We start from the raw sequence: 23,464 nt of genomic DNA on the forward strand, positions 1-23,464 counted from the left end.
AGGATGTCTTCTCCAACGAATTTATCTTTGTCCCTGGCAAGACCTCTCAAGTATGGTTGCAACTAGCAACTAACTATCTTACCCAAAACATTGTACCTGATCCAGAGAATAATATAAAGCTAACATGAAATAATATAAAACAGGTTGCTGTATGTATAGCATATATGAAATCCTTTAAATGGGAAGATTCAGTTGCTGCATATGATTTTAATCTGTTGTCTGTGTTTACCTTTCAGGACTTTGAGGAGTCGTGTCACTTACTAAGGAAGTGTGGTGCTGTTCAAGTCAGTGATCAGGAAGTGAAAGAGACTGAGGAGGGGCAGACCACAACTGCCTTCCTGCGAGCGCTGCTACAGCCCTTCATAGATGCCTATCAGGTATGTGAACCGGATTCAAGGAACAGTTGACCCAAGTTCAAAATGACTTGTGTAATTCCTACTATATTTGATTTGTAAGCCATCTGCTAACATCCTTGAAAAATGAAAATATACTATCAACTGTTAACAAATATGCTTAAAATAGAAAAAAGAACAAGAAAAAGGGAAATTAGAAAATATATATTGAACATATGTGTGTAACAAGTGACGTCCGGTGTGTGGTCATGGTCTGTGTCTCTGTAACTGTTTTGGTCAGGTGGTGTTCAGTCACCTGTGTGAGGAGGGGGTTCAGGTGTTCACAGAGAAGCAGCTGGTTCCTGCAGTACGCACCCTGGCCTCACAGCTCATCCTGTCTGGTAATTTTCAGTATCTGAAGGTGTTGTGTGTTGCATCTTATTATTGGATACTTTCATTCCTTTTAATTTCCTTGTGCTTCACAGGTGAGCTGAACTCATATGAAGCACTTTCATCTGACACCCAGAAAAATGTTCTATCTGCACTGCTAAGACTGGATGCTGTGACAAAGTCAAGAGTGTAAGTACAACTTTAACTTACTTGCCTTTCATTTAAACTTTTTAAAGTGCTTTTTAATCATTGTAACCAACTATTCTTTGGTTTCTTTCTTTCAGAGGAGTACCGAGTGAGTTCCAGGCCAAAAAAGCAGCCATCAGAAAAATAGGAGCTATAATGAGTAAGACAGTTCCCTTATACGAAACTGATTAAGATGTTTTGGAAATATTCCTATTATGAATTACTTCAAGTTAAATTGGTTTCATTTTGAGCTAAAAATATATTTTTATGTTTCCTCTCGCAGCTGGAAGAATCCCACCACAGAGGCATCTGATTGCTGCACCGGATGCAAGACTTTAGTCTCCATGGTAGACACTTGTAATCCTCATGTGTCCATCTATGGCTCCTCCTATACATGGGCTAGAAACTTGGAGCTCTCAGACAAACTACCTCTGTCTGAATGTGAAACATGTATATTGCCATTGAGACATAGGCTGGGTTTCATTCCTAAATTGGGCTCCCTCCACTAAGGGTCATATTCAGTTGTTATATTCTAACTGATAGGCATTCTAATTTAAGGGAGGGAGGTAGGTGGGTAAGAAGGCAGGGAATGATTGATTGACCATGAGTTGAGCCTTAAACAGTCTCAAATAGTATTAAATGCTAGCTAGTGGCTTAAGTGCAATTAATAAAGTTAAGGATAGGGTACTTTAGGGTCTTAGGACAATTGGAGGTAGTCTAATTACTGATGCAATACAAGCTCTCATGTATTTTTTCTTTTTATGGGCAATCCATAATATAATTACAGGTCTCCATAATGACATACAAGCAGCATACAGCATCACAATCAAAGAGAAATTACATTTAAATTGGAATAAATGTAAATTCATTTTTTATACATCTCAAGCTATTGCCCTGACAGGGCTTATGAATTTCCACCAAACAATTTCCATAAGGAATCAGGAGAGACCACTGTGACCCTCAATAACCAATTCATGTTCAACTGTTCTGTAGTTTTGTTTTGCCCGCATATCCCTGAGTTAAATAAAAGCTGAACAGTTGAATGTCAACTTCTTGTCAAAGTAACTCTTCCAGTGGTGTTATACAACCCACGTTTACGTAGGCAAATTGAATGATGCATCTTTGCAACACATAATCAGGCAGACCTATCTATTCACGTCAACCTTAAGTCGGAGGGAAGTGACAGGGTCTTGACAAAAGACGGTCATATATTCCACCACTTTTTGGTTTTGTTTTTTTTCCTCCTCCTTCGCTCGGTTCCGTTCCTTCTCCCATCGGTCCTTCTCACCGTTTACTTGAGCAAACAGGTTGACCTGTATGGCGCGCAGAGTGGAGGCCAGAAGGAAAAGAGTGCCCTGCAGCCCGTGACAGAGCGCGGCGCACAGGCCAAGGCCAACTCCAAGAAGGTCAGGAATGGTTTCGAACACAACACACAGACCTTCGAGGAAGTGCAGCGAGCCTTTCTTGGTGGGAGTTGTTTCTGGGTCGACAAAGTGCTTCACAGACTTGACCAGGTGAAGGCCTGCGCGGCGCAGCGGGAGCAATGCAAGGTACATGTGACAAGCCGCTTTGGTGAGCGCGTGGAAGAGTAGCCGTAGCTCGAGAATGGCGTTGCCTGGAGATAAGAAGATAACCGGGTTAGCTAGAGTCTTATTTAAAACTCTTTGGCTTAATTACGGCTACCCTTTACTAACAACATGAATTAAGCTCATGTCATACAGCAGTGAAAAGTGCGCCTCAAGGCTACAGTAAATGGTATCCAGAGATCTGTGCATGCTGCAAAACGTGTTAATGTTCATAATCCAGTTGATTTTGAATCAGTCGATCATTTAACCCTTGGCAAAAGGTTGCGCCACTGTCAATTAGGCCTACCCTGTGGACATAATGAGAGGGGTGAGATGGTGTATAAATAATAAATTGACATCATGACGCGCTTTCAGGTCCCTATAAGCTGGGAATCATTTGGCAATGATTTTAATCGTTGACTGAGTAGGATATAAATAGAAGTTGGTATGCATAATTGTGCATCTCTCAACCACCTATAGTTATAGTATAACATCCCTGATTTTAGATTTCTTAGACATGTCTATGTCTACATAGTCGTGTCGGCTACAATTCTGATAAATTGATTAAAGCAATCATACCGCAATCAAGTGGAAGAGTGCACCGTTCCTTTGGTGATGAAAGGTTCCAAATCTCAGCTAACCATTTTCTCTTACCGTCTATAAAACAGAGAAGCCAGAGCAAGGCAAAACTCGCTGCCAACGAAGTCCACCAATCCATGTAGTCCTCTCTCTTTAGTAGACACCGCAACAAAAATTGTATCTTCGGTGACGGCTTCTTCCCCTTTACGCAGCTTAGCTACAACATTAGGCTAAGTACAGTAAGCCAGTGGTTCTGCTACTAAACAGGATTTCAATGTGCACATGATTTTCTCACTGACGCTCTATACAGTTGGGCTTCAAAGGTAAAATGATCCTAGCCTTAAGTGCTAGTTTTTGTGGTTTCTATAATATGCTTCATGTTCATGCTGAAAATGGTAAAACAGGCAGATGACATGAAAATTGACCTAAATGTAATGTTTAACATAATGCCATGGTCTCTGAAAAATAAATTCAGATTAAAATGCAATTTCTTCTTTGAATGTAAACGGTGGCTACGATAAGAACAATTGTAGGCCTACATTATTACTAAATGACAATACAAAATGACAAATGGTAGTGACAGTGACTCAGGAAGCCATTTAGCCAGATATCCCCGCACAGCATATGTTGTTGTGACTGTCAATAGGCACGCCTATCTATACTTTGATAATAAAACACATTTTATTAACACATCGAGAACAAATTTGTTCACGATTAACTTTATTTCTTGAGCTTATTTAACTTTGAGTCGGAGAGAAGTGGCGGGGTCCTGGTGAAAGAGGGAGAGATATTTAACCACCTGTACAGTCTGCTTCTTTTCTTCTTCTTTAGCTCTGCTCTCCTCCTTCTTCCAGACCTGACCGTACCTGGTATTGCAGATGACAGCCTTTTGAATCAAGCGGAGAATTGATGCGATGATGCACAGCCCCAAAAGCAAAGCGCAACATAAAGCTTCACTGAGGCCGTTAACAAATCCCAAAACGTCAGTCATCATCTGACATAGGATACAAAAAGTCTAAAGTAAATTCAACATCAATGTAGTTGTTCGAGAAGGCACATCCTGAAAGCACACGCACATCCTGAAAAGGTGCAAGGTAAAACTACGAAGCTTCAACAAAATCAGGTGCATGTGGCATGCGGTTTTGCTGAGCGCCTGGAGGAGGAGCCGTAGCTCGCGGGCGGCAGAACCTGGAGAAAATAGGTTGGGGTTGTTTTTTGTCTATATTTATTTTCAAATGTATGCTTTATTTGCTTGCAATATAAGCCTATGCTTCAGTGAACTTAGTTAGGCTAGATAATCATAGTTTGTAACAATTTATTTAGCCATTATATTTATTTTGTGCATTACTTCTGTGAATAGCAACCTATAACCGGTAGGCTACTTTAATTTCTGTCAAATGTCCATTATTGGATGATAAAAACACAAATAGGCTTCATAAATAAGCTATATGCATTAAGTTACTGTACAAGTAATTTTCTCTTACCGTCCATAAAATATAGGCCCATACAAATGATAAAAGCCAGGATAATTTCCATGGCGTTCTTATTTACGTCCTTACAGTGTTACCTTTTAAACCACGGTGTCACCGATCACATTCAGTTAACCCTTGTGCTGCCTTCGGGTCACATGACCCAAAGGTTCATAACGAACCATCGTTGTGTTTACCCAATTTTACCCAATACAAAAACAAATACAAATAATTTTCTTTTAACCTTTGCAATGTGGGGGGTCTGAGACAGCCCAACGGTTAAAAGAAAATGCTTCACTTTGTTTTTGTATGCGGTAAAGTTGTCGCAATACGACGGTGGGTCACAATGACTGATGGGTCAGAATGACCCGTTGATGGCTTCTGTTTAGACAACTGTTTCCCTGTAAACGAAGGTAAAAGCGCGCATAGAGTAGCCTATAGGCTACGTGGCGTAACTTCACTTCAAATAATGGGATTGTTGTTAAATAATATTCCAAAATGCACTTCGCCCGTAGGCTCTAACATTTACATTTACATTTGCATTTATTCATTTAGCAGACATTTTTATCCAAAGCGACTTCCAAGAGAGAGCTAACAACATTTTATACGAATAACTTGAAAGACAAGAACACACACAGTTTTGAACCACTTAGCCTATCGTTTTTTCTCTTTTTTTCCATTAATTTCTATTTATGGTAGTCTAGAAAAACACCATGTTCCACGATGACGTTACATCTGTCAATTTTGGTGGGATTAAGCTACAGGTGCATACATTCAGAGAGACATTCACGCTGTAAATTTGAGAAGTGCGTAAAAATCCCAAATTACCAATGGAGCTCCAAAATGCTTTACTAACTCACGCGCATGTGAGCCATCACCATGGCAACGGAAGATACACTAGAGCGCCGCCAGGAGCTGCAGACGAAGACCGGGCACGGAGCAGGTGCTTCTTTCCCCGGGCAGGGCTGCTGCATTAATCCTATCGAGTGTCCATTCCCCAAAGGGTCCTGTCTAAGAAAGTGACTTTGGTTTGAACGAGGTAAGGCAGCATTTAGTTGTGTTTTTTAATTATTTTCCTTTGAAATAGCCTACTGACTTAGACTATCCGCAAGTGGTTGTTTTCCTAGTTAGATGGTTATGAACTATGCGAACGCGCAAAGTGAAGCAATGTTCTAACATATTTCCATTACTCCATTACTTGGCACTCGAATTTAACTAGTTCTCCTCAGTCCTCTTGTGCAATGCAATATCCTGATCTCAATTAGGCCTACAGGATCTTCTCAAGTGAACAGGTGGAGGTAAAGCATAATTACTAACTCCAAGCAATTAACCCCCCCCCCCAACCCTAACCCCCCATACAACAACTATCAATTATTGAAAAATAACATTTGGCCTAAACATTACTGGGTACTGATTCCACAACTATTCATTATACCTGCTGTATCTGTGTCATTGACTGTGTGCAATGGAAATATTTTATGTATTTTAAAACATTGAGATACTCTTGCCAAGTTAATTCTTATATCACCATTTTTGCTTTAATTTCAGGTATGCCCTTGAAGAACAAGAACAGAGCAGCAGGTGGTGTGATCACCATCCACACACCCACACCTTTAAATCTCAAGCCTAGGGTAAGAACATGTTATTTGGGCTGAGAGTAGTAATTTTGTAATATTTGTATTTTTGTATTTTTATATTGTAATTTACGGCAACTTATATTTTATTTTATTGTATATTTAATTATATTCTAATCCCACTTAGTACTGCTAGTTTATGTACCCTTAGTATAGATAGTCCACATATTTACATTTTAGGTATATGTTTATTGTATGCACCTTCCTGCCAAAGCAAATTCCTTGTCTGTGCAAACTTTCATGGCGAATAAATCCCATTCTGATTCTGTAATTCTGACTAAATTAGACACATTAAACGCTCTACATTGATACAACATACAATGGGATGTTTGCTGACTTCTTGATTTACTCCACTAAATGTAAAAATTAATCCCCCATTTATTAAGAAGTCCTGAAAAAAAAAATTTGAAGTGGAAACTTGCTCTCCTATCTGACACACACACACACACACACATACACACACACACACACACACACACATACGCACACACAATCTCCTCCCTACACAGGGAGAGTGAAACAGTTAACCCTTAGTCAACAAATAATTGATCACCAGTCTCTTTTATACAAAGAGCCAGTAAGACTACTACAGTGGATGATTTGGCAGAGGTACAACACTCCTCTGCATGCATGGCTACCTTGCTTTTCTTCTGCACCTGTAGGGTGTCATGTCTGAGTGAGCTGTGTTGAAGGCTCCGGGGCTGCCAGGGGGGCAGAGTAGGCAATTATATAAGATGACAGATGTAAACCAGATGGACAGACAGACATATCTGTGAAGCAGTCAAAACAGTTGTTTGGCATGCCTGAATGTGGAGAAAATGGGTAATCCATAGAAGAATCAACAGAATCCCCTTTCATTGATTGCAAGACCGCATCAGACAGGTTTAGGCTTTCAAACACAAGGTGTGGCTGTGTTGTATCAGTGTTGGTGCTCAGGTTACTAAGTAGTGACACTACCTGTATGTGTGCTGCGCTGTGAGACACTCTGCTCCACTCAGACCACTCAGCGCCTCTGTCTTGTGGTCTGTGAAAAAGTTTGAGTTAGCGCTCTCGACGGACAGGAAATAAAACCAATGTAGTTCATGAATTCATTCTTTGGTACACATGATTTATCGACAGGCACAAGCAGGTTGTTTGGTTTGTGTTGTTCTAGGTGACTGCAGTGGCTTGGGCAGATGTCCCCGCCTCCGTGGCAGAGAGTAGGAGGAGCCTGTACTGTCGGAGTGTCATGACGAGGAATGCAAGTCCGGGTAGAGGAAGAGGAGGAGGGGGTGGACGAGAAGGGGGGAGAAAGAATCAGACCTGGGTTCCTAGGTCACCAAGAGGGCCCTGTGTGGATTGGCTGTCTCACTCCTCCTTCAGGCGCTTGCAGGTACTGCACCATAAACACAGAGTTGGAGACTTTGTGATCATGACATTTGTATTAGAATACACAGAAATGTGGAGAAATGTTTTTGCACACAAACCAACACTCATGTTTTCATGATTGATACTTTCTAAATTCCATCCTCAAATCAGGCTAAATTAGAGTCAGAAAACCAAGAGACAGGGAAAATCATTCAACCCCTACTGGATACTGAGAAAGGCTTCATCAAGGTAAGTAGAACTGTCATGTCCAAAACATACTGAAGAATGTAATATCACAATATGGAAAACAAATCCATCTTTCATATTTCATACATCATATTCCTCATCTAAACATAGTCTCTGATAGACACAGTTGGAACATAGACAGCAAACATTTGCTGCCCATACCGTTCAGAACGTCTGTGTTTGATGCCCTGAGCCGTTTTTCACCAACACCGCATTCTGTGTGTGTGGTGTCGTCACAGGACCTGGAGCGTTTCCTCAGCCACCAGGAGGTTTTGGCGCTCCGTAAGAAAGAGCTTCTGCACAGGCACTGGACTGAGCGTGTGTGGACGCCCATCCAGAGGAACGTGGAGGACCGAGTGACCAACTGTTGGTCCGAGGAGGCCGACAGGATCCGCAGCATGTTCATGCACTACATCAACTACTGCAACAACAAGGTAGCACAATGTCACAGATACAACAAGACACTACATCACTGCTATGATATGAGACACTACAGCACATCCACCACTGCACAATATAAAAGATGCAATATGACACACTACAGTACATCACTGATATGATATGAGACACTACAGCACATCCACTACTGCACAATATAAAAGATGCAATATGACACACTACAGTACATCACTGATATGATATGAGACACTACAGCACATCCACCACTGCACAATATAAAAGATGCGATATGACGCACTACAGTACATCACCGATATGATATGAGACACGATATCAACAACAAGGTGGCACAATGTCACACAACGGACCAAGGTAGAATTATGTGACACTCTACTGAACCAACATTTGAACCGCTTGTCCTCACTGTGACTGTTCCTCAGGGCTTTGTGTCCCTAGAGGACTATGACCCCCTGGAATACAACCCTCTCCTGCAAAACATTAACAAACCTCAGTTCTTCAAGGTCGTATTTCTTTTTTGTTGCTTTTTCACCCTTAAATATTTCATGCATTCCATACCGCAAGTGTTGAAACAAGCATGTTTAAGGTTAACTTCCCTTAGGTTACTACACGTGCCTTGAAGGACCCACTGTTCTTCCAATCCCGTGAGAGAGTAGAGGAAAAGAGGGCACTCCTTCGCTGTCAAACAGGTGATATCCCCTCTGTTACTTTTGCTAGAAAAGAGCTGACATCTCCATATTATCTCAGGTTGTTCATTGTGACCAAAAGAACACAGAAAATAACACACATGATGGCAGGACAGACCCTTTGCATGTTAGGGGAGGGGGTACACATTATATCAGGTGAAAAAACGGCCTGATATAATGTGTATCCCCTCTGTAACTCATATGGCAGACAGCAAGTTACATTGGGGATAAACATGATATCATTATAATGTGTATATATATATGAAATATATATTATACCTTGATATTACGGCTGTCTGGTTGGGTTATAAACAGTATTTATTATTGCTTATTCAAGAGTTTTCATCTTAATAGGTCAAAAAGTGAATACTTTAGATTAAAATGGTTCCATCTAGGGGGCTTAACATGTAGTTTTATGTTTTGATTCATTTGTCTGTTTTCAGGTCATTTATACACACGCAGAGAAGTGGAAAAACTCCTGAAGCAAAGTCTACCTCACCAAACTGTGCCCAGTGGCTGGACCTCCGAAATGTGCTCCAGGTCAGCTGACCTGCCCCTGCTGGCCTCACCCACTCACCAAGGCTCCACCTCTAGAGCTCCTCTAGTGGAGATGGACCCTGAGCTATGGAAGCTCAGCAGGTACAAAACACACGTTGTACATATTAGTAGTTCCAGCAACTTGATGGACTTCCTGTTAGTAATTAATATTGTGTACCGTATACAATGTTATATAATCAGTAAGTCTCAGTAGTTCTCATCCATGTATACAGGGACTTTTCTTACATGGTCCAATGTCAGAAGACTTCATCTGATTTCAAGAAAACAGTTGCTATTGAAACGCCTTTTGATTTATAACAGTCCAGCCGTACAGTCCAACACAGCATCCCCTGAACTCCTCTAGACATGTGTTCGTCTGCCATTGTCAACCTCACCAGAGTATGTCCATCCCTTCCAGAACGAGCGTGACTCCATACCAGCTCACAGCCACAGCCACTCCGGATAGAAGATGTCTGCAGGCTGGCTGCTGGTCGTCCAGAGGATGACCTCCATCAGGCTACGTGCTAATAGGTTTCTACAGGCACCCCAGCTCCTCTCCAGTGACAAAATGGAAGGAGTCTCCTTTGAATGTTATGACAATGAGATTAAGGAAGGATGGAAGCAGAAAGAGAGACCATTGTTCTTTGGGAAATACATGAAGGAAGAGAGGAGAGAATGACGTGTTTATTGTAGTCAGACTGGGCCCTGATGCTCACAAGAGTGAAGCGAACTGTAGAATTGTCTGTCACCTTCCCAATTAAAAGATCTTGAGAACAACACATTCTGGTATGTCACTGGTGAAAGAAGGGAGCTAATTAATGTTTGATGTGCAGTAATTGTAGCCTCAAGGTAGCAGCTCTTGGCAGAGACTACAGATGGTAAATGGATAATTAAAAACTTTTATTCAAGCCGTTGATTCCCAGGGTTCTAAGAAGCATAGCTATGTCTCTCCTGCTTCGTGGTTACAATGTGACATAATAAATTCCTTCAGTGTTGTGCAACAGGTTAAAACAAACAAACAAACGTTTATTTTGTAGTAAATATTCTTTGGATATATTATAACACCATATATTATCATCCTTCATTTGTGCATTAGGGAAACAATGACACAATTACAGATATAAGGTTTGAGAATAACTAAGGAAACAATAGTTCTCTATTTTCAATGAACCGTACAAAATATTGGCAATGGAATTTACAATTGATATTTGCATCTTCCAATATATGTATCAATAGCCTGCTGTGCAAAACTTGTAAGTAAAATGTGGTAAATAAATTGAAAGATTTAAGAAGTTTTCCACAGACTATCAACTACTGACTATTAACTAGAAATCAACTCTGAAAGGCTTATCTGACAGGACTAATTACAGCTGAATCAATATATTTTACAATAGTCACCAAAACAGATAAATTACTAAAAATGCATTTGACTAAAAAGGACATTCTCCTTGGCCTGTAGCCTGCATGTACATTTGGAAAGTCTGTTTCTCTCACTGAAGCATAATGTACAGCATCATAGTAGTTGCTTGGTCGAAGATTTAAAAAAAAAGACCCCAGCTTTTCATGACATTACTGGGATTGCATCACTGTTTGTTGTGTTTGTAGAGCTGGACAGATGTAGGTGTCCTCTATTTGGTCTGTTCGTAGAGTTGGAGGTCTAGTTTGACCCACACCTCTCCTGTGGGAACTTCATGCAGCAGCAGACGACGGTTTGCTGCACCTTTACTTTCCATATCCTTCTTTATAGTCGCCACGGGAACCTCTGTCCGGCCCAGGAAGTCTGTGGAGAGACACACACTGACCCACTGACTGGTTCTACTAAACGTGTACTATATATCAGCTGTAAAGAAGCCATATATGAGCTATGTGTGTTTGTTTGAACGTGCTTGCGTGAGTGTTATGTTGTCATCTTTAATCCAGTGTGTGTGAGATGATTTCCACTGACCATCAGGGGAAAACTGGTCTCTCTCAAACACAGTGATGCACAAGACGTCCTGGTACAGGTCCTTGATGAAGAACTGACAGCTGAAGTTCCACTTGGGGTTGAGGGTGTCGCTGACCGGCCGGGATGTGTAGCACTGGGCCCCGATGGTCAGCTCACAGTACGGGTTACTCTTACCTGGGGGGAGGGGATCATATATCAGGCAGCAGAAATGACCGGTACAGTAGCATCCCTCAGAGACCACCATGGGTCATCTGGGCTATATTGAGGATAGATTCTTTGTAGGTGTGCAGAACAGAAGCTCTCACCGTTGGGCTTGCAGGCCTTGAGCTCCTGAGCCTCTGTGACGGTCACCAGCAAGCGGCCGATCCCACTGGACTTGAGAGAGCGTGCTGGAGAGAGAGAGAGAGAGAGAGAGAGAGAGTGGAGAGGTTAGGTGAGGTGAGGGGGGGGGGGGTGGAATCAGCAGGATAGGGACACTTGCAATGGGTATAGAATACATGCATGCTCTCTTTCTGTCTCTCGGCCTCTCTCTCTCTCACACACACACACCTCAGAAACAATGCAACTCACCCTGATATGCTTTTTCTCTCTTTTTCTTCTCAGTCTCGATAAAAATCTCTGAAGCAGCTTTGATCCTCTGGACCCACGTTGTCCTAAACAACGAGTACTGTTATCATACAGCCCAATACATCCTGTATATGTACGCTGGTGCCAATTTTTATGCATGTTCATCATAACAGCGTGACTGCATTTTTCAAAGCTTTTTTTTACAATATGCATGTTTAACTGTGTTTCGTGTGTGTCTACCGCTCATTGATAGTCTCGGTCTTGAGTGTGTACACGCGGTCGATGTGCGAGATGTGGAACAGCGGTTCATCGCTGGACGGGTCCGATGGCATCTTCACCAGAACCTCGTTCAGAAACAACGGCTGGAAATCAAGACGGAAGAAAGAGATTCCTAGTTAGGAATAACCTAGAGCTCTAGACCAACACCAGATTATCTTCAACAAGCAACTAAATAACCCCCCCCCCCATCCTGAGCATTTCCTCCCCTGTCCTCACCGACTTGTACATCTTGAGCTGCATGCTGGACTTGGGGCTGAAGAGCTTGTCGGAGGAGGAAGAGGAGGAGCTGAACTGCTTGGCGGTGTGCGTGAGGAGCAGGAAGTCGTTGAAGAGGAAGGCCCACAGCTCCCTGCTGCTCTTGGTCTTGTGGAGACGCCCGCTGTGCAGCAGCTTCCGAGGCCCCAGGCAGTTGGTCAAGGAGTTGAACACCAGGTGCTGGAGAGAGGGACGAGGAGAGACCAGGAAATGAGATTCTTTTGAAAAGAATCGGGAAGTGGAACAAAGAAAGACACAGATCTTTGGAATCCGTAATCTGTAGCAACATTCTATTCGAGATATGTCTACTGTACGTGTGTGTGGTACATGCTGTACCTCTATGAGGCCGTCAGACTGTATGTGAGACTGGATCCACTCCAGCCTGTCTGAGTTCTCCTTCTCCCTGACGCCCTCGTTGACCTGAGAACACAGCTCCTCCGCTCGCTCCAGAGCCTCCCTCAGTGGTCCCCGGTCCACATGGGCCTCTGCAGTGTGCTCCAGGATCTGACACACACACACACACATATATGAACAAATGAGTGTCTAACAGGACTCACAGACCATGGCACATGTATGCTCCTACGTGAGTGTGCATTTGTGTGTGTGTTTGTGTCAAAAAGACTCACATTCTTGATGAGTAGTGGGTAGCGGGTGATTCTCTGCATGGGCTTGAGGAGGAAGCTAGACAGGGGCATTCCTTTACAGCGGTAGTTGGTGGCGATTTTCTGTTAAGGAGCCGAGAAAAGGCCAGATAAAGTGAGGATGAGACCGTACTGGCCCCTTCTCACCAGCCTTCAGTCAAGTCCTCAGGGGTGTAAGTAGGCTCCGTCTCACCTTGAGGAAGTCCTTGAAGTCTTGGTGGTTGTTGGTCTTGGCCTGCAGCAGGGCGGCAGCGTTGAGCTGGCAGGAGCAGAAGCGGATGTAGGGCTGCATGTGGGCCAGCTCAGAGGCCAGCAGGTCTCCTATCACCTGCACCGGCATGTTCTCCCCTCCCATCTTCTTTCGCACACGCAGCGCCCTGCACACCACACCACAGCTGTCAGTACACACTGTTCAGTTCCCAAACATCTCCACAGAGTCTCCACTTCCATGGCTGTCGACAGGGAGTCCATGGATGTTTTTAAGAAGAATGCCTTTCCTTCAAGGTTATGTCCTAATGTAAGGGTCCTGATCTGTATAGTAATGTATAAGGACTGCCTCAGCCAGCCTTACTTGAGCAGTTTGGTGTTACACATTATCAGCTCTCTCCAGTTGACGAAAATAACCCCCATCTCAGCCTCTGTGAGACGACCAGACTCAGACATGGGCCTGTGGAAGACCTGTTACACACACACACACACACACACAAACACACACACACACACACATACACACACACAAACACACACTTTCAGTGTTTCTAACCTGATGTGTGCAATACAAGTGTGTGTGTGTGTGTGTGTGTGCTACCTCCAGCACCAGCTCCAGGTCCTCCAGGTAGGTCTCCTCAGTCTGAATGAGCTCATGGATGTAGCCCTGCCTCTTCCTCTCCTGGGGGGTCATGGTGTCCAGGCTCATCAGGTCAGCACACCCTAGAGCCCCCAGCAACACACACACTTTGAGACCAAACACGGCACAGACGTGTGTGTTTCTGAACGCCATGTGCGAGCACATGGCGTACGGTATGTGCACACGTTTGTAACGTGTGTGTGTGTGTGTTTGTATTGAGTGTGACGTCAACAAACCACCCACAGTTGCTGTGTTAAAACCATATCTTTATTACCAGCTCCATGTTGTGTATGGATATGATCAGACCAATATGAGGCAGGTTGGATTACAGGCCTGGCAGGCAATTACATCAGACAGTTGTATTCGAGGTGAGATAGATTTAGAAGAAACGTTGATTTCACTGTAGCGGGTTAACACAATCAAAAGCAACCCCAGTATTAGACAGTATTTGCAAAAGGTATTTGATGCAGGTCATACTGGAAACCATGTCCTATTCAAGATATAGCAGGCAATGCTAACGTTAGACTAAACGAACACAAGTACCTCCAATGGGGGGTGTCGACCCCAGGTGATTGCATAGGAGTGAGTGAGCGGCTACAATATGCACTGGTACACTGACTAGTCGGATGAAACTCAGCTATCTATCCATGGTTACTGCCTTACTGGTTCCTAGGTGTTGTTGGAAAACATCCAGATTCTGTCTCCTAGTGTTCAACATGGAGACGAGGAGAGAGAATGTAAGAAATCAAGGAAAGATACTTGAGATTCGTCCCTTTTGTGTCGCTGGTGATGTACAATATTGACAAACTGAGAACATTCTTTGTATATGCAGCACCTAACGTAAGCTCGTTGATCTAGGTCTAGGCAATGATTCTCTAACCTAAGATCTTTATTGGTCCAGATACTGCAGCCAGGGTATATATGTATTTGTATATACAGTATATAACAGAATTTGTGTCAGTGTAAATGACCCTGTGAGTGACCAATAATGCAGATACACAGCCTCAGTGTTAGAAAACTAAAAGGCTTTTAGTTAGCCAAAATGACAGTTTACAATGTGATATTAGAATACTGTATTCAAAGTGTTATAAGATGTATATATTTCTTTATATATTTACGTCTAAAGCAAAACTACACATTCTATGATTCTGACATCATCTCAACTTAAAGAGGCCATATTAAATCCAGCTGCCTCTCTCACTTGGTTAGTTAGTGGAGACTAGGGGAATAGAAAGAAAAAGAGAGAGGAAGAAGACATGACACAGACAACAGAGAAATAACAAGAGTTAAGAATTAGAAAAGAAAAGTAAGGAAGATAGAGAAGAGCAAGTCCTAAACAATTGACAAAGCAGAAAGCAGAAGAGGTCTTGCTGGCAGTTTGGGTCGGAACATCCTGGCGGAACAGGGCATTCTGAGTTCTGATTGGCTCAGAGAGGGAGAGTAGGGAGAGGAGGAGGAGGGAGAAGAGAAGAGAGAGCCAGTGCTACTGTCCTACAGAAAGAGATATGCAGCGGAGGAGAGGAAGGGGGTAGTGAGTGTGATGAGGAGAGATGGAGGGAGAGAGAGAGACAGCAGTCATTAATATTATCTATCACTGTAACCTATGAGATCATTTGTATAGGCTAAATTGCCGTTGAATGCAATCTGCATTTTCAATCCTATTAAAAAGCACCACATTTTTATAACCTTTTTTAATAACCAATTTGACCGTGGGTAATGAAAATGTCATAATGTGTGTACCTATTTTTAAATGTAATACGTGACTTGTAAAACATGTTTGTCAAGTGATAGTTTTTATATCTATGTATACTGTATGTGTGTGTTTATGTGTGTGGGAGTTCATGAAGTTTAGTCTAATTAAGCATTCAGTATGTTCTGGATTGTTAACAACAACCAACTGCTGTTGAGGGACCACAGACATGAATACTGATCACACACACACACAAACAGACGTACACACACACACACAAACAGATGTACACACACACACACACACACACATACACACTCTCTCTCCCGCTTTCTTTATAAGGAATCCCCCATGACTCAGTATAAAGTGCAAGGAGAATTCAAAGATGAGATATTTTATTAGAAATAGAAAGCCCTTCAGCTGTTTTCCAGCCCAGATTGTGTTTACCATGTACCACTGTCAGCATGTGTTAGTGCTCACACCCAGACCAGGAAGTGCAGTGAAACACAGATCCCGATCCATCACCAGACCCAGACCCTCGTCTCTCTGTCTGTACTTACTCTGGATATCTCCACACTCTCGCATGATCTCCGACTCAGCTGCACCTGCAGCCAGTGAGTATCGGGCCAGGTCAAGCAGTGAGCAGATAGATATACACCACGTAGAACAGACAGCACGCCCTATCAGTCATAAGAACGCAGTGACACCTGTGCGGCTCTCTCATGCGTCTCTCGGTCACCTTGTCAGTGCACATCATGGCCGTGGTCAGGGCTAGGCACATATGTGGTCTAGGTACCCCAGTACTAAGCTGCTGCTTTAAGTCTCCATTGTTAGGTTGTTGACAGGGACTCACATTGCTGGCTAGGGTCACACTCTGTGGTCATCTTGATGTAATTGGTGGGCAGCAGGCCCGTGACCCCGTTGACCTCTCCCCTCCACCAGTCCGGGTTGTTTTTGTCCAGCACGCTGATCAGCTGACCCTTGGAGAAGCTCATCTCGTCCTGGTTGGCTGCGGTGTAGTCGTACATGGCGATGACCTGGCACACTGGAGGGGAGGGGGTTGTGGAGAGGGGGAGGGATTCTTTAGTATATGTTTCTTTTTTTTTATTATTATTTTAATTAGCAGACACCTTTATCCAAGGCGTCTGCTCATCCCCTGAAGGGTATGATGTGTAGTGAACAGCCCTGTTCTAGTCATGTCCTAGTGGTGCTGACCTGGTACGGGTGCAGGTGTTGACTTGCCGCTGGTAGGACCTAGGAGCTTGACATGGGAGGAATGGAACCAGCCCCTTTGACGCTTCTTACCTCTGGCCTAGCGGACAGGGAGACGAAGAGAGAGAAGCAAACAACTTTTACACATGATCTCCTATATCATGTACAGCACATGACAACTTTCTCAAAATATCATGCAGATCGTTAGGCTATTTTTTAGTTTTTGCCCACAGTATGTACAGAATTCTTACAAGACCTCTCAACTAAAAGCAAGGAGACATCGACCACTGTTATAAATGCAATTTCCATCACAACTGTCCACTTTATTAGAGTATGTTATTGACCAATCACTGATCTATGTTTTCGACCAGTTGAACCCTCATTCCTCAAGTCAAGTGTGATGCAGAGCCCATTAATCTGATTAGTCTAGCATCTCACTCTCACCACACTGACCTGACAGTCACTTGTCTATCTCTGGCTGCATCTCACTTGTCTGAGGTACTGTAGCTCCCTCTCTCCTATACTTTTCATCGAACCCAAGTGGCCTATGGTGCCAGTACACTGTTCAAACAAGCCCAACTCAAATACTGTGAGGATTGCTTGGATGTCTGGTATCTGATGTGATAAACAAAGTAGGTGTGGTGGACTGTTCCTCCTACCTGCAGTTCCCCCAGCCACCAGCCGGAGGAGTTCTTGGCCAGGACTACGATTAGTTGTCCTGGTGACAGACTCAGCTGCTCAGTTGTCAGGGCAACAGCAGTTGTGACGGTTTGGGCAATCTCTGTTGACCAATCAAAATCCCCCATAGACTTTGAGATTAGGTCAACGCCATCTGGGTGGGAACACTAACTCCATAAGGGGATGGCTATTTATTTGGATTTATGTGTGTGTGTGTGTGTGTGTGTCTGGGTGAGTGTCTGTTTGTGGTCACAAACTCAGTCCTCACCAGGCTTCTTGGTTGGACCCCCAGGTCTTGTTACCTGAAAAATAATGGAACTGATTATAAAATTTTAATCCTTCACCTCCTGACTGTCGAGAGACACACACATGGTCAGAGTCTAGGACGGAGGCCAGTCTTAGGATCCCATGCTCATAAAGTTACAGTAGGATTAATGTGCTCAATGCAGCCCTTCACATCACATCAATGTTTAATAGGTAAGGATTCAAACCTAGACGACCACTGTAGTTTCAACTGACCTCTGGTTCCATAGGCTTGACATAGTTGGAGGGAAACACCCCTGTTTTATCTCCTATACACCCACGCCACCACTCGCCCTCACGCTCCGTAACCATGACGACGTCCCCCTCGACAAACGTCAAGTCTCCCGTCTCGGGGCTCTCATAGGTGTACAGGGCCACGTACTCTGGTTGGAGGAGAGTCAGGTCAATTCACTGACAGATGACGGATGGGCCATTCCAATTGGTCGAGACTACACAGAGGCATAGATAGAGGCACACCTACCCTCCAGCTGGCTGTCTGAGGAGTCAAACTCATCCATGCTGGAGTATATGTGTCTGAGGAACACACAGGTACAAGAGGACCTCTTTACACACCCTGCTCACACACACACACACACACGGACATATCCGCCATACACTGACTCTACATATCATTAGGTTTATCTATAATAATATGTACTTGTACGGAAGGCCATGTCACATCGAGAGGTGTGTGTGCACAAGTATGAAACAGTAATAGTAGCTTTAAACCAGGTGTGTGAGTGTGTGCGTGCGTCAGCACCGATCATCAGCCAATGGCAGTGTGTGTATCATTACTCTGTGCTGCTGTTGCCCGTCTCCACGGTGACATAGTGTTTGGGAAACCAGCCCTGGGTCCCGTTGAGTTGCCCCAGCCACCAGTCCTCCCTCTTCTGCAGCACGCTGATGACGTCATCCTGGGAGAAGCTCAGCAGCGTGGTGATGACATCACTGGAGGTGAGGTTGAGCTGGGTGTCTGAGGAGGCCGACCAGGAGGAGAGAGCTCTGGCCAGGAGGGGAGCAGGGGACTGGGACAGGGGGAGGAGGAGGAGGAGGGAGAGGAGCAGGAGACACATTGCACACAATCATTATGCATTTATATATGTGTTTTGCAGACAGTATGTCAGCCAGTCTAACAGCCATGCCAAAAAACAGCCAAGTTAAGAGAGTCCAGTGCATCCATGCATTTGACCATCTGCACAAGCTGAACTATGAGACACTACTGAATACTAGACCCTATGAGGTAGTAGATGTGTGTGTGTGACCCAGAGAATACATCTCTAACTACGGCTAAAAATATCAACTAGTGCAGATATGATGTTTGTGTGTATGTGTGTGTGTGTGTCGGTGTTAGCCAGTCAGACCTTGTCCCAAGGCACAGACAGCATCTCTGCCAGAGCCTGTCTCCAGCCCAAATGCTCTCTCCATAGTTCCTCCCACCAGGAAACTAAGCTGGCCTCAAGAATGAACCACTGCAGCTGGAACTGAACTGTGCCCCCTTGATGTCTGATGGCTGATGTCCTGCTACTCCAACAACGAGGGCTTCATTATATTTCCTTGGCATGTGCCATATCCTCTGCCCCCAATTCTCCTTGCTTTTTGAAATTTGACACTAGGTCAGTATGTAAGAAATAACTTGGCCATTGTGCTGTTCACTGGGCTGCTTCATCTGCCATACCAACTATTCAGTCCTACGGTATCAGTTTTATGCCTGGAGGGTTGGAAACAACAATCTGGGTGGAATGGAACACAGCCCAGACTCTTCTGAAATGTAACAAGAACCACCAAGGTATATTTCATCTGTGAAGCTAAGCACCGCCCACGTCCAGTGTTTTTACCTGTGAGGAGTCTGAGGGGGAGGGGCCTGGGCTTGGGGAGGAGTTTGGGCCTGCAACTGTTGCCTCCTGGGCTGGTATTCTGGGAGTGTGAAAAAGAGATAGAGAGACAGCGAGAGAGATAGAGAGAGATAGAGAGAAGTAGAGTGAGAAAAAAGAGAGACAGACAGACAGAGAAAGAGAAAGAGAGAGAAAGAGAGTGGAAAAAGGCGCATCACTTTTATTATCAGTGCAAATAAGGAAAACCAAATAAAGAAAGAAGGTGAAGGTAGACGGTTAGAATGTGTCCTTGGTTTCTCTTATCTCTCACCCCAATGTGGGTGGTGGAGGGGGGCAGGTGGGGGGTAGAAGGGCCAATCCAGGGCCAGGGGTTGTTTCGGGGGCAGGGCATTTCTCGGCATAGCTCTCAGGGAACCAGCCCCTGTTCCCATGGTAACTTCCACATAGCCAGCCTGGCTCTCCAGTAGTCTGCTGGTCCACCTGCATGAAGGGAGACATAGCTGTCATGACGTGCGTGTGTCTGATCATTATGGAAACATTCGGCCATTTTCTCCGTCAGTTTGAGGATATCTTGGTGTGTGTTTGGGTGTGTCGCACCTCTATCAGACAGTCTGCTTCCAGACTGAGCTCGTCTGCATTGCGGGCCGGGAAGGGGTACAGGGCACGGTAGGTCACCAGGGTCGATGACCTCTGGGCACTCATCAAGGGATGGGCTCCTCCTGTCTCCAGCTGCACAGCCCTCCTCCTCCCCTCCTCTTCGTCTTTCCTCCTCCTCTTCCTCTCCTCCTCCTGGGCTTGCTCCTGGGTGGCCCGCAGACGGGCCTGCGCCTCTCTCTCCTCCTCCTCCCTCTGCTTAGCCCTTTGCTCCTCCTCCAGTCTCCTCTGACGGGCCTCCTCCTCCTCCCTCTGTCTCCTCTCCTGCTCCCTTTTCTCCTGCTCCCTCCTCTCCTGCTCCCTCCTCTCCTGCTCCCTCCTCTCCTGCTCCCTCGTCTCCTGCTCCTTCCGATCCTGCTCCAGCTTGGCCAGCCTGAGAAGGTCAAGCACCGTAAAACACACGCTCACAAGACACCTGCCTAGACATCATACTACCTGAGTTTATAAAGGTGTGATATAACCTATAATACTAAACAACAAATCATAATATAATCCGTGATTTTCCTCATAATATATGTGTATGTTACACGTATATATTAGTGTACAAAATGGTACTTATAAAGTATACGTATGTATGAGTGTGAGATAGTGACCTGGCGGCCTCCTCCTCTTCCCTCCTCTTCCTCTCCTCCACTTCTTCTCTCCTCTTCCTCTCCTTCTCTTCGACCCGACGCTTCTCCAGCTCTCTCAGTTTGAGCTCCTTGACTCTGTAGAGATCCTCCAGCACAACCTGCTGCCTCCCCTGCTTCTCCCTCAGCTCCTAACACAACCACAAACACACACGGTCAACCTTCAGGACTGACAGGACAACCACAAACAAACACAGTCAACTTTCAGGACTGATTGTACAACCACAACCCCAAACAGTCAACCTTTATCTCTCTTCCTTTCAGTACATGCAGCCACATACATTCCATTTGACTGTTCAAAACACAACCAGCACCAGTAGAGCCACAGACATTGTAAAAATAGCTTTGGAACATGTATTTACATTTATTGTTAAACAGGTAGCATGTAATATGAATTCTAAATGTGTTGTATCATGAGGAAATGGTGTTGATGTCATGGAGGGAAAGCAAAAGAAAGAAAAACAAGGATGGATGAAGAGAGCTACACAACAAAGGCTGATGTCATATAATACCATAGGCTTCCAAAAAAAGAAGAAAAAGACAGACAAGAAAAAGCAAGCATATCAAATCTCCACAGGAAGAAAAGAAAGGTGTTGGGATTCAAGTCATGAGAGCCTGAGAAGGGGAAACCCTGGGAGATGGAAGAACAGGGGAGGAGCGGAGGAGGATGGAGGGATGAAAGGAGATAGTGAGAAGAACAACCTTGATGAGGAGGAACAGTTGGCTGAGACAGCCCAGCAGAGAGAGCAGACTCTGTAGAACACAGTCATCCATGTCCCCAAACTACGGTAGGAAGAGGAGCATGGGGGGGGAGGGTGAGAGGGAAGGGGGGACGCAAGGAAGGAGAGGAGAGTACGCATGGAAAAGTGGAGAGGCGAGGAGTGAGAGAGAGAGAGAGTGAGAGAGTGAGTGAGTGAGAGTGAAAGAGAGAGACAGAGAGAGAGAGAGTGAGAGAGAGAGACAGAGAGAGACAGAGAGAGGGAGAGAGAGAGAGACAGAGAGAGAGAGAGAGAGAGAGAGAGAGAGAGGAAAGGGTAAAGAGAGGGCCCCAAACAAAGACTGAGAGAGAGAGAGAGAGAGAGAGAGAGAGAGAGAGAGAGAGAGAGAGAGAGAGAGAGAGAGAGAGAGAGAGAGAGAGAGAGAGAGAGAGAGAGAGAGAGAGAGAGAGAGAGAGAGAGAGAGAGAGAGAGAAAGAGAGAGAGAGAGAGATAGAAGGAGACAGAGAGAGAGGGAGACAGAGAGAGGAGTGCGGGGCAAGAGATGGCAAGAACAAGGAGGAGCAGAGGTATAAAGGGGCAAATATGGAGAGGGGGAACAGGTGGTCCATTGCAGGAGAGATGGTGAGGGTCAGAGACAAAAGGAAAAGAGAGAGTAGGGTTAGACGACACCACAGAAAGAATTTTGGAAAATAGGGGAGAGCAGGTTTTACCAGAGATAAGCATTAGTATCACATCCTGTTCTAATGCAAGAGTCGAGAGAGGAGGATGCACAGTGCTTGCCAGGTATCAAGTTATTAACTAGCATTGTGTCAATGAATGGAGTTAGTGCCACAAGAACATTTGTGTGTGTGTGTGTGCATGTTAATGGTTACGTAAACGTTTGCAGTGCCTGTGGAGAGAATTTCTCATGTTACAGAGGACACCTCTATTCTATTCCGAGTTAGATCCAACCAAGACTTGTCCATGTCAGGGCTATGGGGGTCAAGACTGGTCTGGTCTGTGTCAGAACTATGTCTATAATGGTGTATGTCATGTAGTATGTGTGTGTATATATATATATGTAAAGTGTTCTAGACTGATCTGATCTATGTCAGAACTAACTACAGGGTCATAGTCTTCTAGGTTGGTCTGGTCTGTCTGGTGTATAGAGGTCTAGGCTGGTCAGTCTGGTCCATGTACAGGTGATGTGTGGTGGTCTCGGACCGTGATCTCCTTGTTGTACTGGTCCATCAGGGCTAGCTTGCTGGTGGTCTCTCTCTCCAAGGTATCCAGCTGGTCCTTCAGCCTCCTGCAGGCCACGCCCTTCTCCGCCATGCCCCCGCTCACAGAACTCAGAGTCTCCACTGCAAGGCAAAAGTGCAAAGGTTAGCAGGACAAATCATGTCGTATACTGTCTAGTATTTGAATGGTGTTGTGTGTGTACGAGGGTATGTACCGATTTGCGTGTGGGTGTGTGTGGGGGGAGGGTGTACTTTTGCTTACAGGGAAGGTTGTTGAGGTTTATGTTGCGTAGTGTCTCATTAAGCTTCTGCTGCTCTGGCACTAGCTGGGAGAGCTTCCTCTGGCAGTCCTGCGCACAAACACACACACACAGACACACACACAGGTGAGTATTTTGGGGCAGGGAGACAGTGGGTGGTGTAAACGGAGGGTCCAGACATACCTCAAACTGCAGTTGGAGGGTGTTGATCTCAGAGATCCTCCCGTCTCTCTTCTGATTGACGAGGTCCAGCTCCGCCTTCTGGATACGCCTCTTGCTCTGGGCGTCACGGAGACAGTCGGAGATCTGCTTGTGCTTGCTACCCTGGGAGACGGAAACAATGGA

General features: G+C 44.7%; 3 protein-coding genes across 8 annotated transcripts in view; 2 read left to right on the top strand and 1 right to left on the bottom strand.

Annotated features, from left to right (window-relative positions):
• LOC134025389 (dihydroxyacetone phosphate acyltransferase-like) lies at positions 1-1,957 on the top strand. Of its 2 annotated transcripts, XR_009931010.1 has the most exons (6): positions 1-50; positions 237-377; positions 634-733; positions 818-911; positions 1,007-1,068; positions 1,192-1,957. XR_009931010.1 is itself a non-coding variant. In XM_062468381.1 (5 exons), the coding sequence occupies exons 1-5, from the start codon at positions 165-167 to the stop codon at positions 1,245-1,247; spliced, it is 525 nt and encodes a 174-aa protein (XP_062324365.1). In that variant the 5' UTR covers positions 150-164; the 3' UTR covers positions 1,248-1,957. The 2 variants fall into 2 exon arrangements, 1 of the variants encoding a protein (XP_062324365.1); XM_062468381.1 differs by lacking the exon at positions 1-50 and having other exon boundaries at positions 150-377.
• Positions 1,958-5,136: 3,179 nt separating this feature from the next.
• fam228a (family with sequence similarity 228 member A) lies at positions 5,137-10,809 on the top strand. Of its 2 annotated transcripts, none has more exons than XM_062467169.1 (9): positions 5,137-5,928; positions 6,070-6,152; positions 7,309-7,527; positions 7,674-7,751; positions 7,988-8,182; positions 8,588-8,668; positions 8,767-8,854; positions 9,295-9,490; positions 9,807-10,809. In XM_062467169.1, the coding sequence occupies exons 2-9, from the start codon at positions 6,072-6,074 to the stop codon at positions 9,892-9,894; spliced, it is 1,026 nt and encodes a 341-aa protein (XP_062323153.1). In that variant the 5' UTR covers positions 5,137-5,928; positions 6,070-6,071; the 3' UTR covers positions 9,895-10,809. The 2 variants fall into 2 exon arrangements, with proteins under 2 accessions (XP_062323153.1, XP_062323152.1); XM_062467168.1 differs by having other exon boundaries at positions 5,142-5,560.
• Positions 10,810-10,931: 122 nt separating this feature from the next.
• itsn2a (intersectin 2a) overlaps positions 10,932-23,464 on the bottom strand; it is a 28,017-nt gene continuing 15,484 nt past the window's right edge. The window contains exons 13-39 of one of the 4 annotated variants that reach the window (XM_062467162.1): positions 23,303-23,443; positions 23,122-23,209; positions 22,843-22,982; positions 21,623-21,703; positions 20,885-21,051; positions 20,235-20,664; positions 19,948-20,117; positions 19,641-19,719; positions 18,601-18,830; positions 18,287-18,339; positions 18,022-18,188; positions 17,771-17,804; positions 17,484-17,605; positions 16,828-16,924; positions 16,466-16,657; positions 16,173-16,217; positions 13,884-14,005; positions 13,647-13,753; positions 13,269-13,452; positions 13,061-13,159; positions 12,771-12,938; positions 12,396-12,614; positions 12,141-12,262; positions 11,904-11,986; positions 11,639-11,722; positions 11,334-11,507; positions 10,932-11,168 (exon numbers count right to left, since the gene is read on the bottom strand). In XM_062467162.1, the coding sequence (XP_062323146.1) occupies positions 11,017-11,168; positions 11,334-11,507; positions 11,639-11,722; positions 11,904-11,986; positions 12,141-12,262; positions 12,396-12,614; positions 12,771-12,938; positions 13,061-13,159; positions 13,269-13,452; positions 13,647-13,753; positions 13,884-14,005; positions 16,173-16,217; positions 16,466-16,657; positions 16,828-16,924; positions 17,484-17,605; positions 17,771-17,804; positions 18,022-18,188; positions 18,287-18,339; positions 18,601-18,830; positions 19,641-19,719; positions 19,948-20,117; positions 20,235-20,664; positions 20,885-21,051; positions 21,623-21,703; positions 22,843-22,982; positions 23,122-23,209; positions 23,303-23,443 (3,750 nt within the window). In that variant the 3' untranslated portion in view covers positions 10,932-11,016. The remainder of the gene's footprint in view (positions 11,169-11,333; positions 11,508-11,638; positions 11,723-11,903; positions 11,987-12,140; positions 12,263-12,395; positions 12,615-12,770; positions 12,939-13,060; positions 13,160-13,268; positions 13,453-13,646; positions 13,754-13,883; positions 14,006-16,172; positions 16,218-16,465; positions 16,658-16,827; positions 16,925-17,483; positions 17,606-17,770; positions 17,805-18,021; positions 18,189-18,286; positions 18,340-18,600; positions 18,831-19,640; positions 19,720-19,947; positions 20,118-20,234; positions 20,665-20,884; positions 21,052-21,622; positions 21,704-22,842; positions 22,983-23,121; positions 23,210-23,302; positions 23,444-23,464) is intronic. The other 3 variants (XM_062467163.1, XM_062467164.1, XM_062467165.1) reach the window with 3 other exon arrangements.

Source organism: Osmerus eperlanus, chromosome 8 (genome assembly GCF_963692335.1).
Source record: "Osmerus eperlanus chromosome 8, fOsmEpe2.1, whole genome shotgun sequence".
In the NCBI taxonomy this organism is placed as follows: Eukaryota; Metazoa; Chordata; class Actinopteri; order Osmeriformes; family Osmeridae; genus Osmerus; species Osmerus eperlanus.